Below are 16975 nucleotides of genomic sequence, written 5' to 3'. Positions count from 1 at the left end.
TTTTACCAATCGTTCGCGTAGCAGCCTTCCTTCACGTACAGCAAAGAGGAGCGTAGCAGCACTCCGACAAGCCGCACAAGAACTCCGGTGACTCTACCGTTTTTGGTGAACCTTGCATCTCAACAACTCAACACGGACTCTCCAAAATCTTCTGTAGGATCTTGTCCAAGTCCACAAGTAATTATCTAAACCTATTTTTATTTATTTTGATGAATGTTATCTCATATCTAATTTCTCTATTACTTACAGAACCCCATTTTGAGGTTCTGATTTGAGAACCTCAAAATGAGGTTCTGATTTGAGAACCTCAAAATGAGGTTCTGATTATAGAACCTCAAAATGAGGTTCTAATTGTAGAACCTCATTTTGAGGTTCGGTTTTGAGAACCTCAAAATGAGGTTCTGCTTTTAGAACCTCATTTTGAGGTTCTGATTTTAGAACCTCAAAATGAGGTTCTAATTGTAGAACCTCATTTTGAGGTTCCAGCAGAACCTCATTTTGAGGTTCTGTTTTGAGAACCTCAAAATGAGGTTCTGCTTGTAGAACCTCATTTTGAGGTTCTGATTTTAGAACCTCAAAATGAGGTTCTAATTGTAGAACCTCATTTTGAGGTTCCAGCAGAACTGGAACCTCATTTTGAGGTTCTGATTTTAGAACCTCATTTTGAGGTTCTGATTTGAGAACCTCAAAATGAGGTTCTGATTATAGAACCTCAAAATGAGGTTCTAATTGTAGAACCTCATTTTGAGGTTCTGATTTTAGAACCTCAAAATGAGGTTCTAATTGTAGAACCTCATTTTGAGGTTCCAGCAGAACTGGAACCTCATTTTGAGGTTCTGATTTTAGAACCTCATTTTGAGGTTCTAATTTTAGAACCTCAAAATGAGGTTCTGATGTTAGCTCAATGGTAATGTTCTGATTTTAAATGAGGTTTTGATTTTAAACAAGGTTTTAATGGAAATTGAATAATTAATGAAAATTGTAGATGAGTAATTTACGGAATACGCATGACGAAGATGCAAAGTGGTTGGATAGTACCTTGGTCGTTTTTCTTGATATTTTATACGATAGGATCAAACGGCACCCTAAGATGCAATGCACAATTTTATACGGATGCATGATGCTATGGACCAATTATTTACCGAATATGAAAGGGAAGACATGGAAATGCCTAGTAGTAGTGGAAGCAATGGTGGAAATGATCCCATAGAATTAGATATGTCTCAACAACATGTTATGCATGAAGTTCGAGAAGACATAGCAAATGCTATATGGGGAGATTGTAATCAATGATGTTCTTGTTTTATAACCAAACTATGTGTAATGATTATAACAATTACAATTTATTTAGTAATATATTTTTATTAATTTTCGTTAGTTTTACACATTTAGTATTAATTTATTGCATTTTTTTATTTTGAAGTTTGAATTTGTAAAATGAAATTTAAAAAATTTGGAGAAATGAAAAACTGGAGAAATGGAAATGGAAAAACAGAGAAATGGAGATGGAAAACTGGAAAAATGGAGAAATGAAAAAATGGAAAAGGAAAAACAGAGAAATGAAGTAAACGCCCCCTAAATTTCTGGATTCTAGACAAATGGAATTATTGCTAGACAAATTTTAAAAGTTTTTTTTTTTTTTTTTTTTTTTTTTTTTTTTTTTTTACAATCTACTCCTGCTAACAATTTGAAATTAAACATTAAACTTAGTATTGGAAAAAAAGGTGTTTGATACTTTTTTTTAATCCAATTTCTTGTGAACAACTGTATGTATATATAGTTTTTCAATATTTTTTTTCTTTATAGAGCTCGTTTTTAGAAACATTACAATTCTTTTTCCCTTTCCATATTCGATTACTTGTATACTTTGATGCAAAGCTCCATTATGTGTTTGGATTATTTATTTGAATACTTCTCAAATACCTCAATGGTGTGTACATTAGGTACTCTTGCTAATACAGCTTCCAAAAGAGCAATCACAAAATAGGAAAATAGACTATCTATTTTCTAAGAGTACATTGTAGCTTAAGCAATTTTCTAGCCTTAAACACCAAAAAGGAATAGCAAAAAACAACAGCCAGTCAACACTTAGTACTTCTACATTACATTTAAAAAAATAGAATAACCTATTACTTTTATTCCTTAACCACCACTTCCTTAGCCTTCTTTGAAGTTCCAACATCCACAAAGTCTTTAAATAAAGACCTCTTAAGAGGCAGTTAGGAAATTGAATAGAGATGAAAAGAAGTCGCTGTCAACAAATAGTTACATAGTCAAACCTTACAATCAACAATTAATGCTTGATAGAAACTATAGGTGTATTTAAAAACAATTTGTACCTGTATGTATTGAGTATTGTGCACCTTGAATTTGACTGGAAATTTTATATGTGCTTTTTTTTTTTTGAGACAGTTCTCATTTATTTTACCCAATACTAATTACTAATGCTTTTAAAATAGAGGCAAATGATGAAAAAAGGAATCTGATGTCATTGTTTTATTACTTTTATATTGACAACAATCAAATTCTTTTATACTGCTACTTGATATATTTTAGCAATTTTATTAGGACTTTGCAGTCAAAAGTATTCAAAAGTTCATTTATTAAATATATATGATTATGATTATAAATATATTTCCAGAAATTTACTTTGGAAGGACATTAGTATTTTGAAAATGTGTTTTAAATAATTTGAAGCATTTATTTGAAGCATTGCAAGAAAAATGGAATTATAAATTTCTGAATTCTAGACAAATGGAATTATTGCTAGACAAATTTTAATTTTTTTTTTAGATGTACTCGTACTAACTATTTGAAATTAAACATTAAATTTTATACGAAAAAAAAGTATTTGATACTTTTTTCCCAATTACTTGTGAACAACTGTATGTATATATAATTTTCCAATATTGTTTTTTTTTTCTTTATAGAGTTCTTTTTTAAAAACATTACAATTCTTTTTCCTTTCCAGATTCGATTACTTGTATACTTTGATGCTAAGCTCCATTATATATGTGTTTGGATTATTTATTTGAATACTTCTCACTGTATAGGTTAACTGCAATGATTAGCTTCTAATCATAAGTAGGTAATTTTACATTAGAAAACTAAGTAGATTATAAAGATCTTACTGGCTGCTACTAAGGATAAGTACATTAGGTACTCTTGCTAATACAGCTTCCAAAAGAGCAATCACAAAATAGGAAAATAGACTATATCTATTTTCTAAGAGTACATTGTAGCTTAAGCAATTTTCTAGCCTTAAACACCAAAAAGGAATAGCAAAAAACAGCAGCCAGTCAACACTTAGTACTTCTACATTACATTTAAAAAGATAGAATAGCCTATTACTTTTCTTCCTTAACCACCACTTCCCTAGCCTTCTTTGAAGCCCCAACATCCACAAAGTCTTTAAATAGATTCCTCTTAAGAGGCAAAACAGCACCACTAACACCTACACCAGGTTCAATGTCATCTAAGCCACGAAACTTGTCCACATTGACACCCTGAGAACCACCATCCAGCTCAACACATTCTTCATTATCAGTACCAAAGCATTCCTTTAGGAAATAACATTAGGGCCAATGAATAAGACCATAGTGGCAAAGTTAACCAAACAATGATAGAAGAATATACCTCAGAACTAACATCACCATCCTCTTCTTCATCCAGAAAACCACCTACATCACCTGGACCAATGGTTGGTTGTGAAATGCCAGCTGATAGACTCGAGCAGTACTGTGTAAGAGATGCTTCATCCCTGCAAATCCTAAGTACTGTGAATGCGGAATAGTAACTCTCAACCTGCTCTTTCTTCATAGCAATCCGAAACAGCATTGACATGCCACGCAAACACCCTAACTCAGATGGAATACAGCCATTCCCCTACAAAGTTTTAAAAACAGAAAACACATGCACAACCTATTTAGTGAATTTTCACCATTTAAGCACATAGGTATGTGACATAGAAATACCTACCACTGCATACTTAGCCTTTAATTCACCAGCTGACAAACCAACCAATTCCGCACATTCACGATCCCACATCAGCATAGGAGCATCACCAGTATGATCAGCAACACGGACAATAAGCCTATACCTCACAACTCCCTCATGCCAAGAACTCTTACACCCAGCACAATACATCATACCACCATCAGAAGCAAGCTTTTTCTTGCAAGAATTACTCTTGCAAGAAATGTAATACCAGTCACTTAAACTCTCTACATCAACAATTATACCTGCCACCCAATACTCCCCTAGCTGCAAGTAAGATTGAGTTAAATAAATAAAGTAGGAAAAAAAAGGCCAGTAGAAAATACAAAAAAAAAAAAGAAGAAGAAGAAGAAGAAGAGATTACCTGTTTTTTGGAGTATATATCTTGAATAGAACTGAGTACCACATTTTTAGGATGCACAGCAATGCCAAAACTACCATCAGACAATCTGGTTTCAGAATCTATACACCGTAAAGGTGTATGATTACTGGTAAAGCTAATAATAAAGAACATGTAAATAAAAATTAGTAACACACAATTGAGTTATTAAGCAGAACACTAAAAATAGATTAGAAAAACTAACCTGCTCCTTAACTCACGGAATTCTTAGCATGAGTGTGTGAAAAACAGTTGAGTAGCATCAAATGAACTGCAAATGCGCACTTCACCATCTGAAAAATAAAAGTAGTGAATAGGACATAATTTTGATTGCAAAATGACTGGTTTTGCCTATTTATTCTAAATTGTTTATTTCCGACTGTTTTGGGCATATTATAAATGGCTGTTTACTTATGTATCATTGTTTATTAATGGTTGTTTACTGCAACAGTCTCATGTGTTTTTGTTTTTGTTTTTTTTTATTTTTATTTATTCAGAGCCAGTTTTCATTTAGTTTACCCATTAGTAATTACTAATAACTATTACTAATAATGTAAAATAGAGGGAAATGGATATTACTAATAATGTAAAATAGAGGGAAATAGATAAACCAAAAACATAGAAGAAGTAAATAGAGATATAACTCATTGTCCATGAATTTAGCTCTGCAGAGCTGAATCAACAGTATAACTGGATCCTTAGCAACTGAGTTGAAGTATGGAATTAGTTGATCCACATGCTCATCCCACAATGTACACTTAATCTGCCTCTGACTACATACCATTTTAAAACCAGCAGAAAAAGCATAAGATAGAAGTTTCAAATCAAAATTAGAGAGACAAATCAGAATTAGGATTCATACCTAGAATCTTCAAGCACAAAGTCAATTAGTCTAGCCTTCTTCCCTGCTATTAGCTTCTCCAATGGAGAATATATCTCCACAATATGACCAAGGACATCTGAATTTAGAAAAAACAGCATAGTAGTTAAATAAAACATAACATCATAATAGAGGTAATAAATCATATATATTGACTTTAGAATTTTTATTTTAATATAACCTATCAAGACTTTCTCATCAATTCCCTGCTTTGAAAGTATGTCTTCAAAACTCTTGAAGCGAAACATTGTTTTGGGAAAATTCACACGCTTATATTCCTTCACAAGTGTATCATGTTTGATCTTCATCATATAACGATGAGGGCTTGTTTTATACTTGAAGAAGTTAGTGATGCGTAGGAAGTTTCTAATGCCATACACTTTACCCTCCTTGAATATGTTCTTATATTTTGCCACAACATCCTTAGGTATATGGACATGGATGAACAGACCCTGTATTTAGAACAAAAGTGGTAAACAACAAAGTTAGATATTAAAAATATAAGAGGTGCCAAACATAAGAATAAGAATTCAAACAATGGTAGATATAGATATAATTGACAAACCTCTTGATCATGAAATATACATTCTTGACTTCTTATTAACTTTTCACCTTTGTTTTCAGTAACAACGTAAGAATGCACACAACGCAACCTTATAGCCTTTGAAGTTTGCTGAGGATGAAGCTGACCCCCCACAATAAACTGGCCAGACATGATGACACTGCAAGGCAGAAAATAGAGCATTAAACAGGATCTTTGACAGCTTAGGTTTCTATTTGAATTGCATAAGGGATCAGCAATCCCAACCTTGTAATTTACCACACTTAGCTTTGTTTTTGCATTGAAGCTCAACACTCACAATAAGCATGTATTTATAGCCGAGGAAGTGAGCGGGAGCAATGTATAAATAATAATAGAGTGCATGTCCTTGTAAGTAATCCCATACCCATCCACACTACTTCTACACGCAACCTAGTCTGATTACAACACTAAATATGGAGTAGATAATAGCCCACTACCCTAAATTGTAGGAGTAAGATCACAACTATCTTATCACAATCTAAATAGGCGGGAGAAACAAAATTTTTGAAATAAGACTTTATAAGCTAAAGGAAAACGACGCCGTAGAATATTGTGGCTGAAAAACAATTTTGATATTTTTTTTGGATAAGAAGCGGCTTCCTTTATATATATATATATATATATATATATATATATATATATATATATATATAGATTAAAATAATGTTTGTGGAAAATAAAATTACAAAATAGAGCTCATGTAGTAATTTATATTGTCAAATGAAACTGCAGTAGAATTAAAATGATACTTTGATATTGCTATAATGAAACTAGCGTGTGTGGAAAATAGAACTGAAAACGAAGCAATATTGTCAAATGAAACTGAAGTGTACTTAAAATGATGTTGGAAAAAATAGCTTAAATGGCATGTTAAGTGGCTATTTTTGTGGTACAATTATCAGTGGGGTCCACTTCCGATTTGGGTCGAGTCAAAGTGGATTCGGTTTCTTCGTAGTGAGACGAAGAGATTGATATATTGTACGCTCAAAACGGATAATGGGTGAATGAGATATTGATTCTCAAAGTAGACCCATTGAGTTGGAAAAATGAAGGGAAAAAGTGAAGCTTTTGTCCCACATTGGTTTGGGAAGTGGATTTGCACAACTATTTATACAAGAGCTCTTTTAAAACTCATTGAATTCTATTGCATAAAGGTTCTCTCTTGTGCGCAGGGGGGGTGCAAATCAAATCTTGCATTTGAGATTGAAAATGCTTGATTTAAGCTTAAGCATGCCTTGCAAGTTAAGTTATGCCAAACTTTGGTATCTGAGTCCGGCTATCTATGAGTCCAGCAGCGGGGGCCGACCAGCTCATTCTGCCGAATCTATGAGTCTCTGCGAGGGGCCGCCAAGCGAATTACGGTATTAATTCCTATTTTAAAGTTCGAATTTAATTTCAACATCATGGGGCTCCTGTTTCTGGTGTTACAAATTGGTTTCAAGCCTAAGCTCGTGTATGCGAGCATGCCTTGCAAGCTAGGGCCGACCAGCTCATTCTGCCGAATCTATGAGTCTCTGCGGGGGGCCGCCAAGCGGATTACGATATTAATTCCTATTTTAAAGTTTGAATTTAATTTCAACATCATGGGGCTCCTGTTTCTGGTGTTACAAATTGGTTTCAAGCCTAAGCTCGTGTATGCGAGCATGCCTTGCAAGCTAAGTTATGTCAAACTTCAGTATCTTTTTCCATCGGCCGAAACTAGACCAGCTCATTCGGCCTTGTGTCGAATATATGAGTCTCTGCGGGTGCCGAAACGAGCGCTGGTGGGAGCCAAGCGGATTACGGTATTAATTCCTATTTTAAAGTTCGAATTTAATTTTAACATCATGGGGCTGCTGTTTCTGGTGTTACAAATTGGTTTCAATACAAATTTTAAATGCCATAATAATGCTATTGAATTCCTTCAGCCCTATATAAGAAGGGGTAGAGCAAGAGCTTTTTACAAGAACAACAAGTTCACATACTTACACGTTTTCCAGCTCCAAAAAATCTTTGCTTCTACTCCTTTCTTTAGCCAATTGTGTTTATCACATTGCTCTAGTTCGCCGGATTCCTTGTTTAATTTGGGTGCTCAAACATTGAATCGTAGTATATTTTATCTTGGGAAACCTAGGCTACAACGCTCATAGCACTTGTGGAAGGTAGCAAATAAGGTTTTAAGGAAAGAGTGATTCGCTCGACTTGTGCTAACCACCTACACCAACCCGAACCGTATCTCTTCACCCTTTCCTTCCTAAATTTTCTATAAATAATACTCTTTATTTTGTAGGATTATTATTGGATTTTACCAACGAAATATCCAACAAATGATACTTACTCTATGCACCACACTGTTACATAAACCATGATCCATAGTAAAATTTGCCTGGAAAAATATTCTCTCATCTTCCCCCACCACCGCCGCTGGACCGAAACCATCCGTTTCCGGAATCATAACCCATAATATGATGTTTTTTCGCATGGGATATCAAAATGTGCTGAATTTGAAAAGTAGAAAAAACAAGGAAATGAGACATTGATGTTTCTTCCAACTCAAAAAAAAAGCGGTAGGAGCAGACGAGCAGTACCGTTTGTTGTGAATTTTAAAGAAAATGAAAAAAAACAACGTATAATACTACTTATTATACGTTAATCATTACAAGAATATGTTAATCAAATACCTACGTTAATACATGTAGTGTAGGTATCACTACTGGAAATTATGAAATTTCCGACCACCTGAAATTGATCTTAAATCAAGTTGAAAGCCTTGTTCCGACCACTTTTGGTATCCGGAAAAACCTTTGTTGCTATTTCCGACCACTTTTTGGTATCAATTTAATTTAATATCATTTTCAGATGGTCGGAAATTCAATAATTTCCAGTAGTGTATTTGATTAACATATTCTTGTAATGATTATGGTCATGTCAATTAATTATTGATTTGGTAATGATTATGGTCTTATTAGTTTTTTTTTTTTTTTTTTGTGGAATGTTACTGGCTCTATTACATTGTAGTATCTGTTCAAACATATTTTTTCAACCTAATGAAGTACACAGAGTCAACAACGCCTCCACTGAGGTTCGATCTTATGACCTCACACATGGGAGAAGTCACTACATGTCATCTCAACACTTATATTAGTTAATAATTAGATAAGAATATATAGATATATATATATATATATATATATATATATATATATATATAAATTTGTAGTATCTTATAGAATATTTTATTGGTAATGAATTTTTTTTTTAATATTTTACTAGTATTTTCACCCGTGCAATGCACGGAATGAAGTTGTTGTAATATATTAAGAATATTTGAATCGTTATATAATTATTTAAATTAGAACATTAAATATTATATAGTGCAATTAACGATATGATTTGAATCGTTTATGTATTTTGATGTTATCATTGTTTGAATTTGTGCAAATAATTGCTCAAATTAATAGATAATGTCTAGATGTACGCATGCAGTGATATAACTTTGAAGATTTTATTTATCATTATTTTTATAGATTAGGCAAATGTGTTCGTTCTCTAACAACTCGGTTATAGGAATGAATTGATATCCTAATTGATAAGTGCTTATTTGTCTATATTTTCCCCCCTTTCACTAAGCCATTTTGCTTATAGATCATTCCAAATTTCATGAGATTATGATTAAATTGTGTTATTTTGCAAGGAGTTTTGTTTGGAAACAAAGATGAGAATTTTCAGGCATTTTGGTGGACATTGGAGTCAAATGGAGCATTTTGGATGCATTAGGAGTCCATGGGAGCCAAGGAGAAGCTATGGAAATGGGAAAAACACTTCCAAGGAAGCCTAAGGGTGGTGCTTTGAATGGTCTTGGTCATTTGAGCAAACCAAAGCAAAAGAGAAGCAAAAGATCAATGCATTGCAATTCCCGACCTGCACGTCGACGTCATAGTATTTGGATCATATCTCGAGCTAGAAATATCCAATTGAAGTGATTTTTATGTCATTGGAAAGCTAACTTGAAGGGCTACAACTTTAATCCAAGTACCAAGGACAAGGGCAACAAAATCAAGGACTTGGGAACAATCAAATTCAACAAGGATCTTCCCAATCTTCTCAAGATGCGGACATGAAGACATTAATGAATATGATGATGTCTCAAATGTCTCAAATTGGCAAGTTGCAATCCCAAATGGAGAACCTACAAGCCCAAAATCAAGAAGGAGGCACTCAAGGATCTACACAAGCCTCATCTTCTAGTGGTAGACTTCCGGCTAACACCGAAAATCCTAGAAATCATGTAAATGTCATCACCACTAGAAGTGGAAAATCTTTGAAGGATCCACCTTTTCCTTCTAATGATCTTACACTTGAAGAAGATGTTAAGAAAGATGAAGATGAACAAAGGCCAATTGAAGAGGAAATTGAAAAAATTCTTGAGGATGAAAATGAATGTGAGCCTCTAATTCAAAGAAACAAATCAAAAGGGAAGGAGCCAATTCAAGAAGGAAGCAACTCAAGTAAGAAGAATGTGAACAAGAGCAAGCAAATAGATGACTCGGTGATTCTTTGCAACTTGTTTCCATTTCCACAAAGGTTGTGGAAAACAAAAGAAACCGAGAGAGAAAACAAGTTTAAAACAATGCTTGATAAGTTGGAGATTTCTATGCCCTTTGTGGAAGCCATTACTCAAATACCTTCATACAAAAAATTCTTGAAGGATATTTTGAGTAACAAGAAGAGATTGGAGAAGAGTGCGGTAGTGGACCTTAGTGAGGGAGCTTTGACATGTGCCGTTCTCCAAAAGAATTTGCCTCCTAAGTTGAAAGATCCGGGAAGTTTTTCTATCCCTTGCATTGTTGGAGGATTTGTGGTGAGCCATGCTTTGTGTGATCTTGGGGCTAGTGTGAGCCTTATGCCATACTCTCTATGCAAGAGGCTCAATCTTGGAGAGCCCAAGCCCACTACCATGACACTCCAAATGGCGGACCGTTCCATCAAGCGCCTGGTGGGAGTTCTTGAAGATATCCCGGTCATGATTGATCAATACTACATCCCGGGAGATTTCATGATTCTTGACATAGAGGAGGATGCCAAGGTTCCAATAATCCTTGGTAGGCCATTTCTAGCCACCGCCGGGGAAATCATAGATGTCAAAAGAGGGAAGCTTGTGATGGAGGTAGCCAGCCATAAAATTGAGTTTGACATCTTCAAGATGGCCAAACACCAACCTTCTTACATTGACGAGTGCAACATGGTGGAAGCCATAGAAGAATGTGTTGGAGAGGTGCTTGGGATTGGAGGAGATAACCAAGGAAGCTCTCTTGTGGGAAATTTCTTTGAAAAGTTGGGAGAGTGCACCCAAATCAAGGTAGACCTTGGCATGCAAGAGTGGAGAAGCAACTTTGAAAACATGACGGGAGCTCTTGCCATTCTTGAACCCCTTGGAGAGGAGCATGCCCCAAAGGTAGAATTAAAACCTTTACCTCCAAATCTCCGGTATGCTTTTCTTGGCTCTAACTCTACTTACCCGGTGATTATTAATTCTTCTTTGCACAACGATGAAATTGATAAATTGCTTAATGTGCTTAGAAAACATAGGAGGGTAATTGGGTACACAATTGGGGATTTGATTGGCATTGATCCTAAGTATTGCGTGCATAGAATCTATTTAGAGGACAATGCCAAGCCCATTGTGGAGCCTCTTAGGAGATTGAATCCCAACTTGAAAGATGTGGTAAAGAAAGAGATTCTAAAGTTGCTTGAGGCCAACATTATATACCCTATTTCGGATAGCAAGTGGGTTAGTCCCATACATGTTGTTCCGAAAAAGAGCGGTATAACGGTCATTGAAAATGAGAATAATGAGTTGATTCCTACTAGACTTGTTACCGGGAACCGAATGTGCATTGATTATAGAAAATTGAACAAGTCTACTAGGAAGGATCACTACCCCCTCCCATTTATTGACCAATTGCTTGAAAGAATGTCCAAAAACGAATATTTTTGCTTCTTAGATGGATTTTCAGGATATTTTCAGATTTCTATCCACCCAAGGACCAAGAGATGACCACGTTCACATGCCAATATGGCACCTTTGCCTTTAAAAGGATGTCATTTGGTTTGTGTAACGCACCGGCCACTTTTCAAAGATGCATGATGGCTATTTTCTCCGAGTTGGTGGAGGAGATCATGGAGGTGTTCATGGATGACTTCTCCGTTTATGGGAAGTCATTTGATGAATGTTTAATCAATCTTGACAAAGTTTTATGTAGGTGCCAAGAGGTGAATCTCGTGCTAAATTGGGAGAAGTGCCACTTCATGGCAACCGAAGGAATAGTTCTTGGGCACAAGGTCTCGGCAAGAGGAATTGAGGTAGACCCGGCAAAGATAGAAGTCATATCAAAATTGCCACCGCCGACCACCGTGAAGGGAGTGAGAAGTTTTCTTGGGCATGTCGGGTTCTATAGAAGATTCATAAAAGATTTTTCCAAACTTGCAAAGCCCCTTACTCATTTGCTTGCCAAAGATGTTGATTTTCATTTTGATGAGTCTTGCCTTGTAGCATTTGACAAGTTGAAGGAGGCCCTATGCCATGCTCCCATCATTCAACCCCCCGATTGGAGTCTTCCGTTTGAGTTAATGTGTGATGCAAGCGACTATGCGATTGGGGCGGTGTTGTGCCAAAAGAGGAACCGAAGCTATCATGTGATCCATTATGCAAGCCATACACTTGATGAAGCCCAAGTGAATTATGCAACAATCGAGAAGGAGCTCCTAGCGGTGGTGTTTGCCATGGACAAATTCCGGTCTTATCTCATGGGAAGCAAGGTGATAGTTCACACCGATCATGCGGCTTTGAATTATTTGTTCCAAAAGAAAGATGCCAAGCCGAGGTTGATCGGTTGGGTTCTTCTTCTTCAAGAGTTTGATTTGGAAATAAGAGACAAAAAAGGCTCCGAGAATGTTGTGGCGGACCACCTTTCAAGACTTGAAAGACACAAGGAAAATGAGTTGCCAATTGATGACTCATTCAAGGGAGAAACACTTTTCATTTTGAGTGAATTAGGAAGAAATTATGTGCCTTGGTTCGCGGACATTGTGAATTACCTTGTGAGCGGGTACATCCCAAAGGATTTCAATTTCAACAAGAAAAAGAGATTTTTGCATGATGTGAGAGATTACTTTTGGGATGAGCCCCTATTGTTTAAGAGATGTGCAGATGGAATTGTGAGAAGGTGCATACCGGAGGAGGAATTTCTAAGTGTTTTGAGCCATTGCCACTCTTCACCATATGAAGGACACATGAGTGCCGACCGCACGGCTCTAAAAGTGCTACAATCCGGTTTATTTTGGCCTACTTTGTTTGCTACCACTAGAGAGTTTGTGCGTAAGTGTGACAATTGCCAAAGGACCGGCAACATTGGAAGAAGACACGAGATGCCTCAAAAGGGTATACTTGAAGTGGAGTTGTTTGATATGTGGGGGATGGACTTCATGGGTCCATTTCCTCCTTCTTTTGGGAATGAGTATATCCTTATAGCGGTGGATTATGTGTCAAAGTGGGTAGAAGCAATTGCAACTCTGAGGAATGACTCAAAGACCGTGCTCAAGTTTGTCAAGAAGAACATATTCTCCCGATTTGGCATGCCAAGAGCTTCCATAACCGACAATGGCACACATTTTTGCAACAAGCTTTTGGAGAAACTTCTTCTCAAATATGGTATTCATCACCGGCTCTCTACGCCCTACCATTCACAAACTTGTGGGCAAGTAGAGTTGGCCAATAGGGAAATCAAATCTATTCTTGAAAAGGTTGTGAGTCCAACAAGAAATGATTGGTCTTTGAAGCTAGATGATGCATTATGGGCCCTAAGGACCGCATTCAAGACTCCTATTGGTGTTTCTCCGTTTAAACTTGTGTTCGGGAAGTCATGTCATTTGCTGGTTGAGTATGAACACAAGGCATATTGGGCAGTTTCAAGGTTGAATTTGGATGAGGACTCGGCAAGAGAGAAGAGGTTGTTACACTTGAATGAGCTTGAGGAGTTCCGGATGGATGCCTATGAGAATGCAAGGATCTACAAGGAAAGGACCAAGTACTTTCATGATAAGAGAATTTTGAGGAGGAACTTTGAACCGGGGGACCAAGTGTTACTCTATAATTCAAGACTCAAGTTGTTTCCCGGTAAACTCAAGTCGAGGTGGTCGGGCACTTTCCGAGTAGTGGAACATTACCCATCGGGCGCCGTTTCAATTGTGGCTAAGTCGGGAGATCCTTTTATGGTGAATGGGCAAAGGTTGAAGCTCTTCAATGAGCCGGAATTCAAAGAAAAGGAGGCTAATGTGGTTTGGGATCTCTTCTATCCCTCATACACTTGAACACCAAAGGTCAAGTCGAGCTAGCGACGTTAAACGTAGCGCTTCATGGGAGGCACCCCATGTTATCTTTCATTTTATTGCACTTTACTTTCTTCTTTATTTTTCTTTACACTTTTATTTTTGATATATCATGCTCTCACTTGTGCTTATTGTGCTACCTTTTCCCCCTTGTGCTTTATTTTCTTTTACATCGAGGACAATGTAATTTTTAAGTGTGGGGGGTGGACAAAATATTGAAAAAAATTGAAATTTTGAAACTTTTTGAAACTTTGCTTGGATGACTCATTGTGCATAGTGTTTGGAAAATTGTCTTTCCTTGCTTGAAGTTGTGATTACTCCCTCTTTGTTGGTTTGTGGTTTGTTTTGGTGGAACTTGTTGCAATTCAACTTGTGATTGATGAGCCAAGGGGTAATACATGATTGATCTATTCTCTTGCCAATAACCTTGTTAACCACTTAATAATTGAACCAATTCTTGATCTTGTGTGTTATGCATTGCTAGTGAAGGCTTATGTGAGATTCCGGTCATGGTTGTTTTGCTAGAACTTGCCTCATTACTCCCAAGTGAAGTCTAAGATTTGCATGTTTAGAAATGATTTAGGCCATTTTTGTTTAGCCCGAGCCTTTCAAGCCTACCCTTTACACATGTGTTTACCACTAGTTGTCCCCGTTGAGCCTTTTGTGTTTGTTTAATAAGTGCTAAGCACTTGTCCCTTCATTGTGATTGTTTTTCCTTGTGTTAACCCTCATCATTTAACCCTTAACCCCTAGCCAAAATATTTCCCTTCACCCTTGAGAGAATAGATAATTTATTATTTTTCTTTGAAAAAAGTCTTGAAAAAGAGATGAAATAAGAAAAAAGTCTTGAAAAAGAGATGAAATGAGAAAAATGAAAAGAAAAGGAAGAAGAATAAAATTTTGAAGATTGATTATAGTTTGTGTTGAAAGTTGTACTCAACCCCCACCTCTTTAGAGTGTTGATTTGTGTCAATTGTAAATTGCTCCTTTTGTCGATAGAAGTTATATCTCTTCTAGCTCCAATTGTGAATAAATGTGAAGTTCTCTCCTTTGTTTTATTCATATACCCCTTCTTTGTTAACCTTTCACCCTTAGCCCCATTACAAGCCTAATAAAGACCTACTTGATCTTAGCATGCAATCTTGGAGTTGAACTAGTGGAAATATTGATAAACATTATTTTTAGTGTTATTTTTAATGATACTTTTTATAATTAATTTACAATAATTGATGGACAATTTTAATATGTATGTCCTCGCAAGTGCACGAATCAGTTGTAGTGATAGTGTGCAATAGCAAGGGTCGAACCCACAATCAACTTAGCATTTGTGCACACTTGATCACCACACACTTAAATAATTTTGGTGCTTGGTTATTGGCTTGAGAATTGAACTTGTGTGGAAGGCTAAAATGATTCTTGAAACAAGTTGTCTTGTAGCAAGTTGGTTTGTGGTTTGATAGGTTGTGCAAAGTGGGAGTATGATCAATTTCATTGCTAGGTTGGTGATTTATTTATTGTCTTTGCTTGAGGACAAGCAAATGTTTAAGTGTGGGGGAGTTGATAAGTGCTTATTTGTCTATATTTTCCCCCCTTTCACTAAGCCATTTTGCTTATAGATCATTCCAAATTTCATGAGATTATGATTAAATTGTGTTATTTTGCAAGGAGTTTTGTTTGGAAACAAAGATGAGTATTTTCAGGCATTTTGGTGGACATTGGAGTCAAATGGAGCATTTTGGATGCATTAGGAGTCCATGGGAGCCAAGGAGAAGCTATGGAGATGGGCAAAACACTTCCAAGGAAGCCTAAGGGTGGTGCTTTGAATGGTCTTGGTCATTTGGGCAAACCAAAGCAAAAGAGAAGCAAAAGATCAATGCATTGCAATTCCCGACCTGCACGTCATAGTATTTGGATCATATCTCGAGCTAAAAATATCCAATTAAAGTGATGTTTATGTCATTGGAAATCTAACTTGAAGGGCTACAACTTTGATTCAAGCACCAAATGCTAATTCAAACGTTTCGAGGGTGAAAAAGTACCTACAAGACAGTCGTAGTGCACAGGAAGATCACTTCCTGGTGGCCACGGGTATGGCCACGGCCGTGGCCACACCCGTGGCCACTGTGCAGTACACACTGCCTTTCTGACCACGGGTGAAGCCACGCCCGTGGCCACACCCGTGGCCAGGCCTCTGCAACTTTTCTATGCTCGTTTTTGCTCATTTTAAAGGGGATTTTTGACCCCAAAAACACATCTTTCACTTCCTTTCATTTCCTTTCATTTCCTTAGCTTAGATTAGTCTAGTATTTCATCTCTAACTCATCTACAAAGCTTGTAATCATGGATTGGAGTGGGATTCAACCACAAAATCTTCATCTTCAATAGAGAAGTTTCTTACTCTTCTTTTTAAGCTTTTGTGCAATGTTTATGATACTTTCTTGTGCTTTGTTGTTATTTATGCTTATGAAGTGTGAGTAGTTCGTTTTTGGGCTTGGATTAGGGTGATATTGCCAACCTAGATGCTAAATAGGTGATTATTGCATAAGGGGGAAGAACCCTAACCTAGGGTTCATTTGTTTGAGTTAGTTTTATGTTGAATCTTGTTAATATTTGGTACGTAACTCTTATTAACTTGCTTTTGGATAGTTTTTCTCCACAATGAAAGTTGGGGGAAGAACTTAAGCCTCTCCTTTCTCTAAACCCATTTTCTTTCTATGAAAATAGGGAAGAATTGGGGGCCTAAATGCTTATGTGCTTTAAGAGCTAGGAA

General features: G+C 36.3%; 1 protein-coding gene and 1 long non-coding RNA gene across 2 annotated transcripts; one reads left to right on the top strand and one right to left on the bottom strand.

Moving 5' to 3' along the window:
* Nucleotides 1–150: 150 nt before the first annotated feature.
* On the bottom strand, nt 151–4708 carry LOC109171414. Its single transcript, XR_002052597.1, has 3 exons — nt 4696–4708; nt 3314–3315; nt 151–242 (listed from the first exon to the last, which is right to left on the bottom strand). It is a non-coding gene; the product is annotated as an uncharacterized LOC109171414 (long non-coding RNA).
* A 5226-nt stretch (nt 4709–9934) lies between these two features.
* LOC109171853 lies at nt 9935–11875 on the top strand. The gene has a single exon (XM_019320931.1). It carries the CDS (start codon nt 9935–9937, stop codon nt 11873–11875), a length of 1941 nt encoding a protein of 646 aa, XP_019176476.1.
* The last annotated feature ends 5100 nt before the right edge of the window (nt 11876–16975 follow it).

Source organism: Ipomoea nil, unplaced genomic scaffold (genome assembly GCF_001879475.1).
Source record: "Ipomoea nil cultivar Tokyo-kokei standard unplaced genomic scaffold, Asagao_1.1 scaffold0143, whole genome shotgun sequence".
Taxonomy (NCBI): Eukaryota; Viridiplantae; Streptophyta; class Magnoliopsida; order Solanales; family Convolvulaceae; genus Ipomoea; species Ipomoea nil.
The sequence above is the reverse complement of the archived record's forward strand: the minus strand, read 5'-3'. Positions and strand labels throughout refer to the sequence as shown.

Bases quoted from the DNA above. Each gene is read 5' to 3' on its own strand.
- LOC109171853 (XM_019320931.1), top strand. From the start codon at position 9,935: ATGAAGACATTAATGAATATGATGATGTCTCAAATGTCTCAAATTGGC.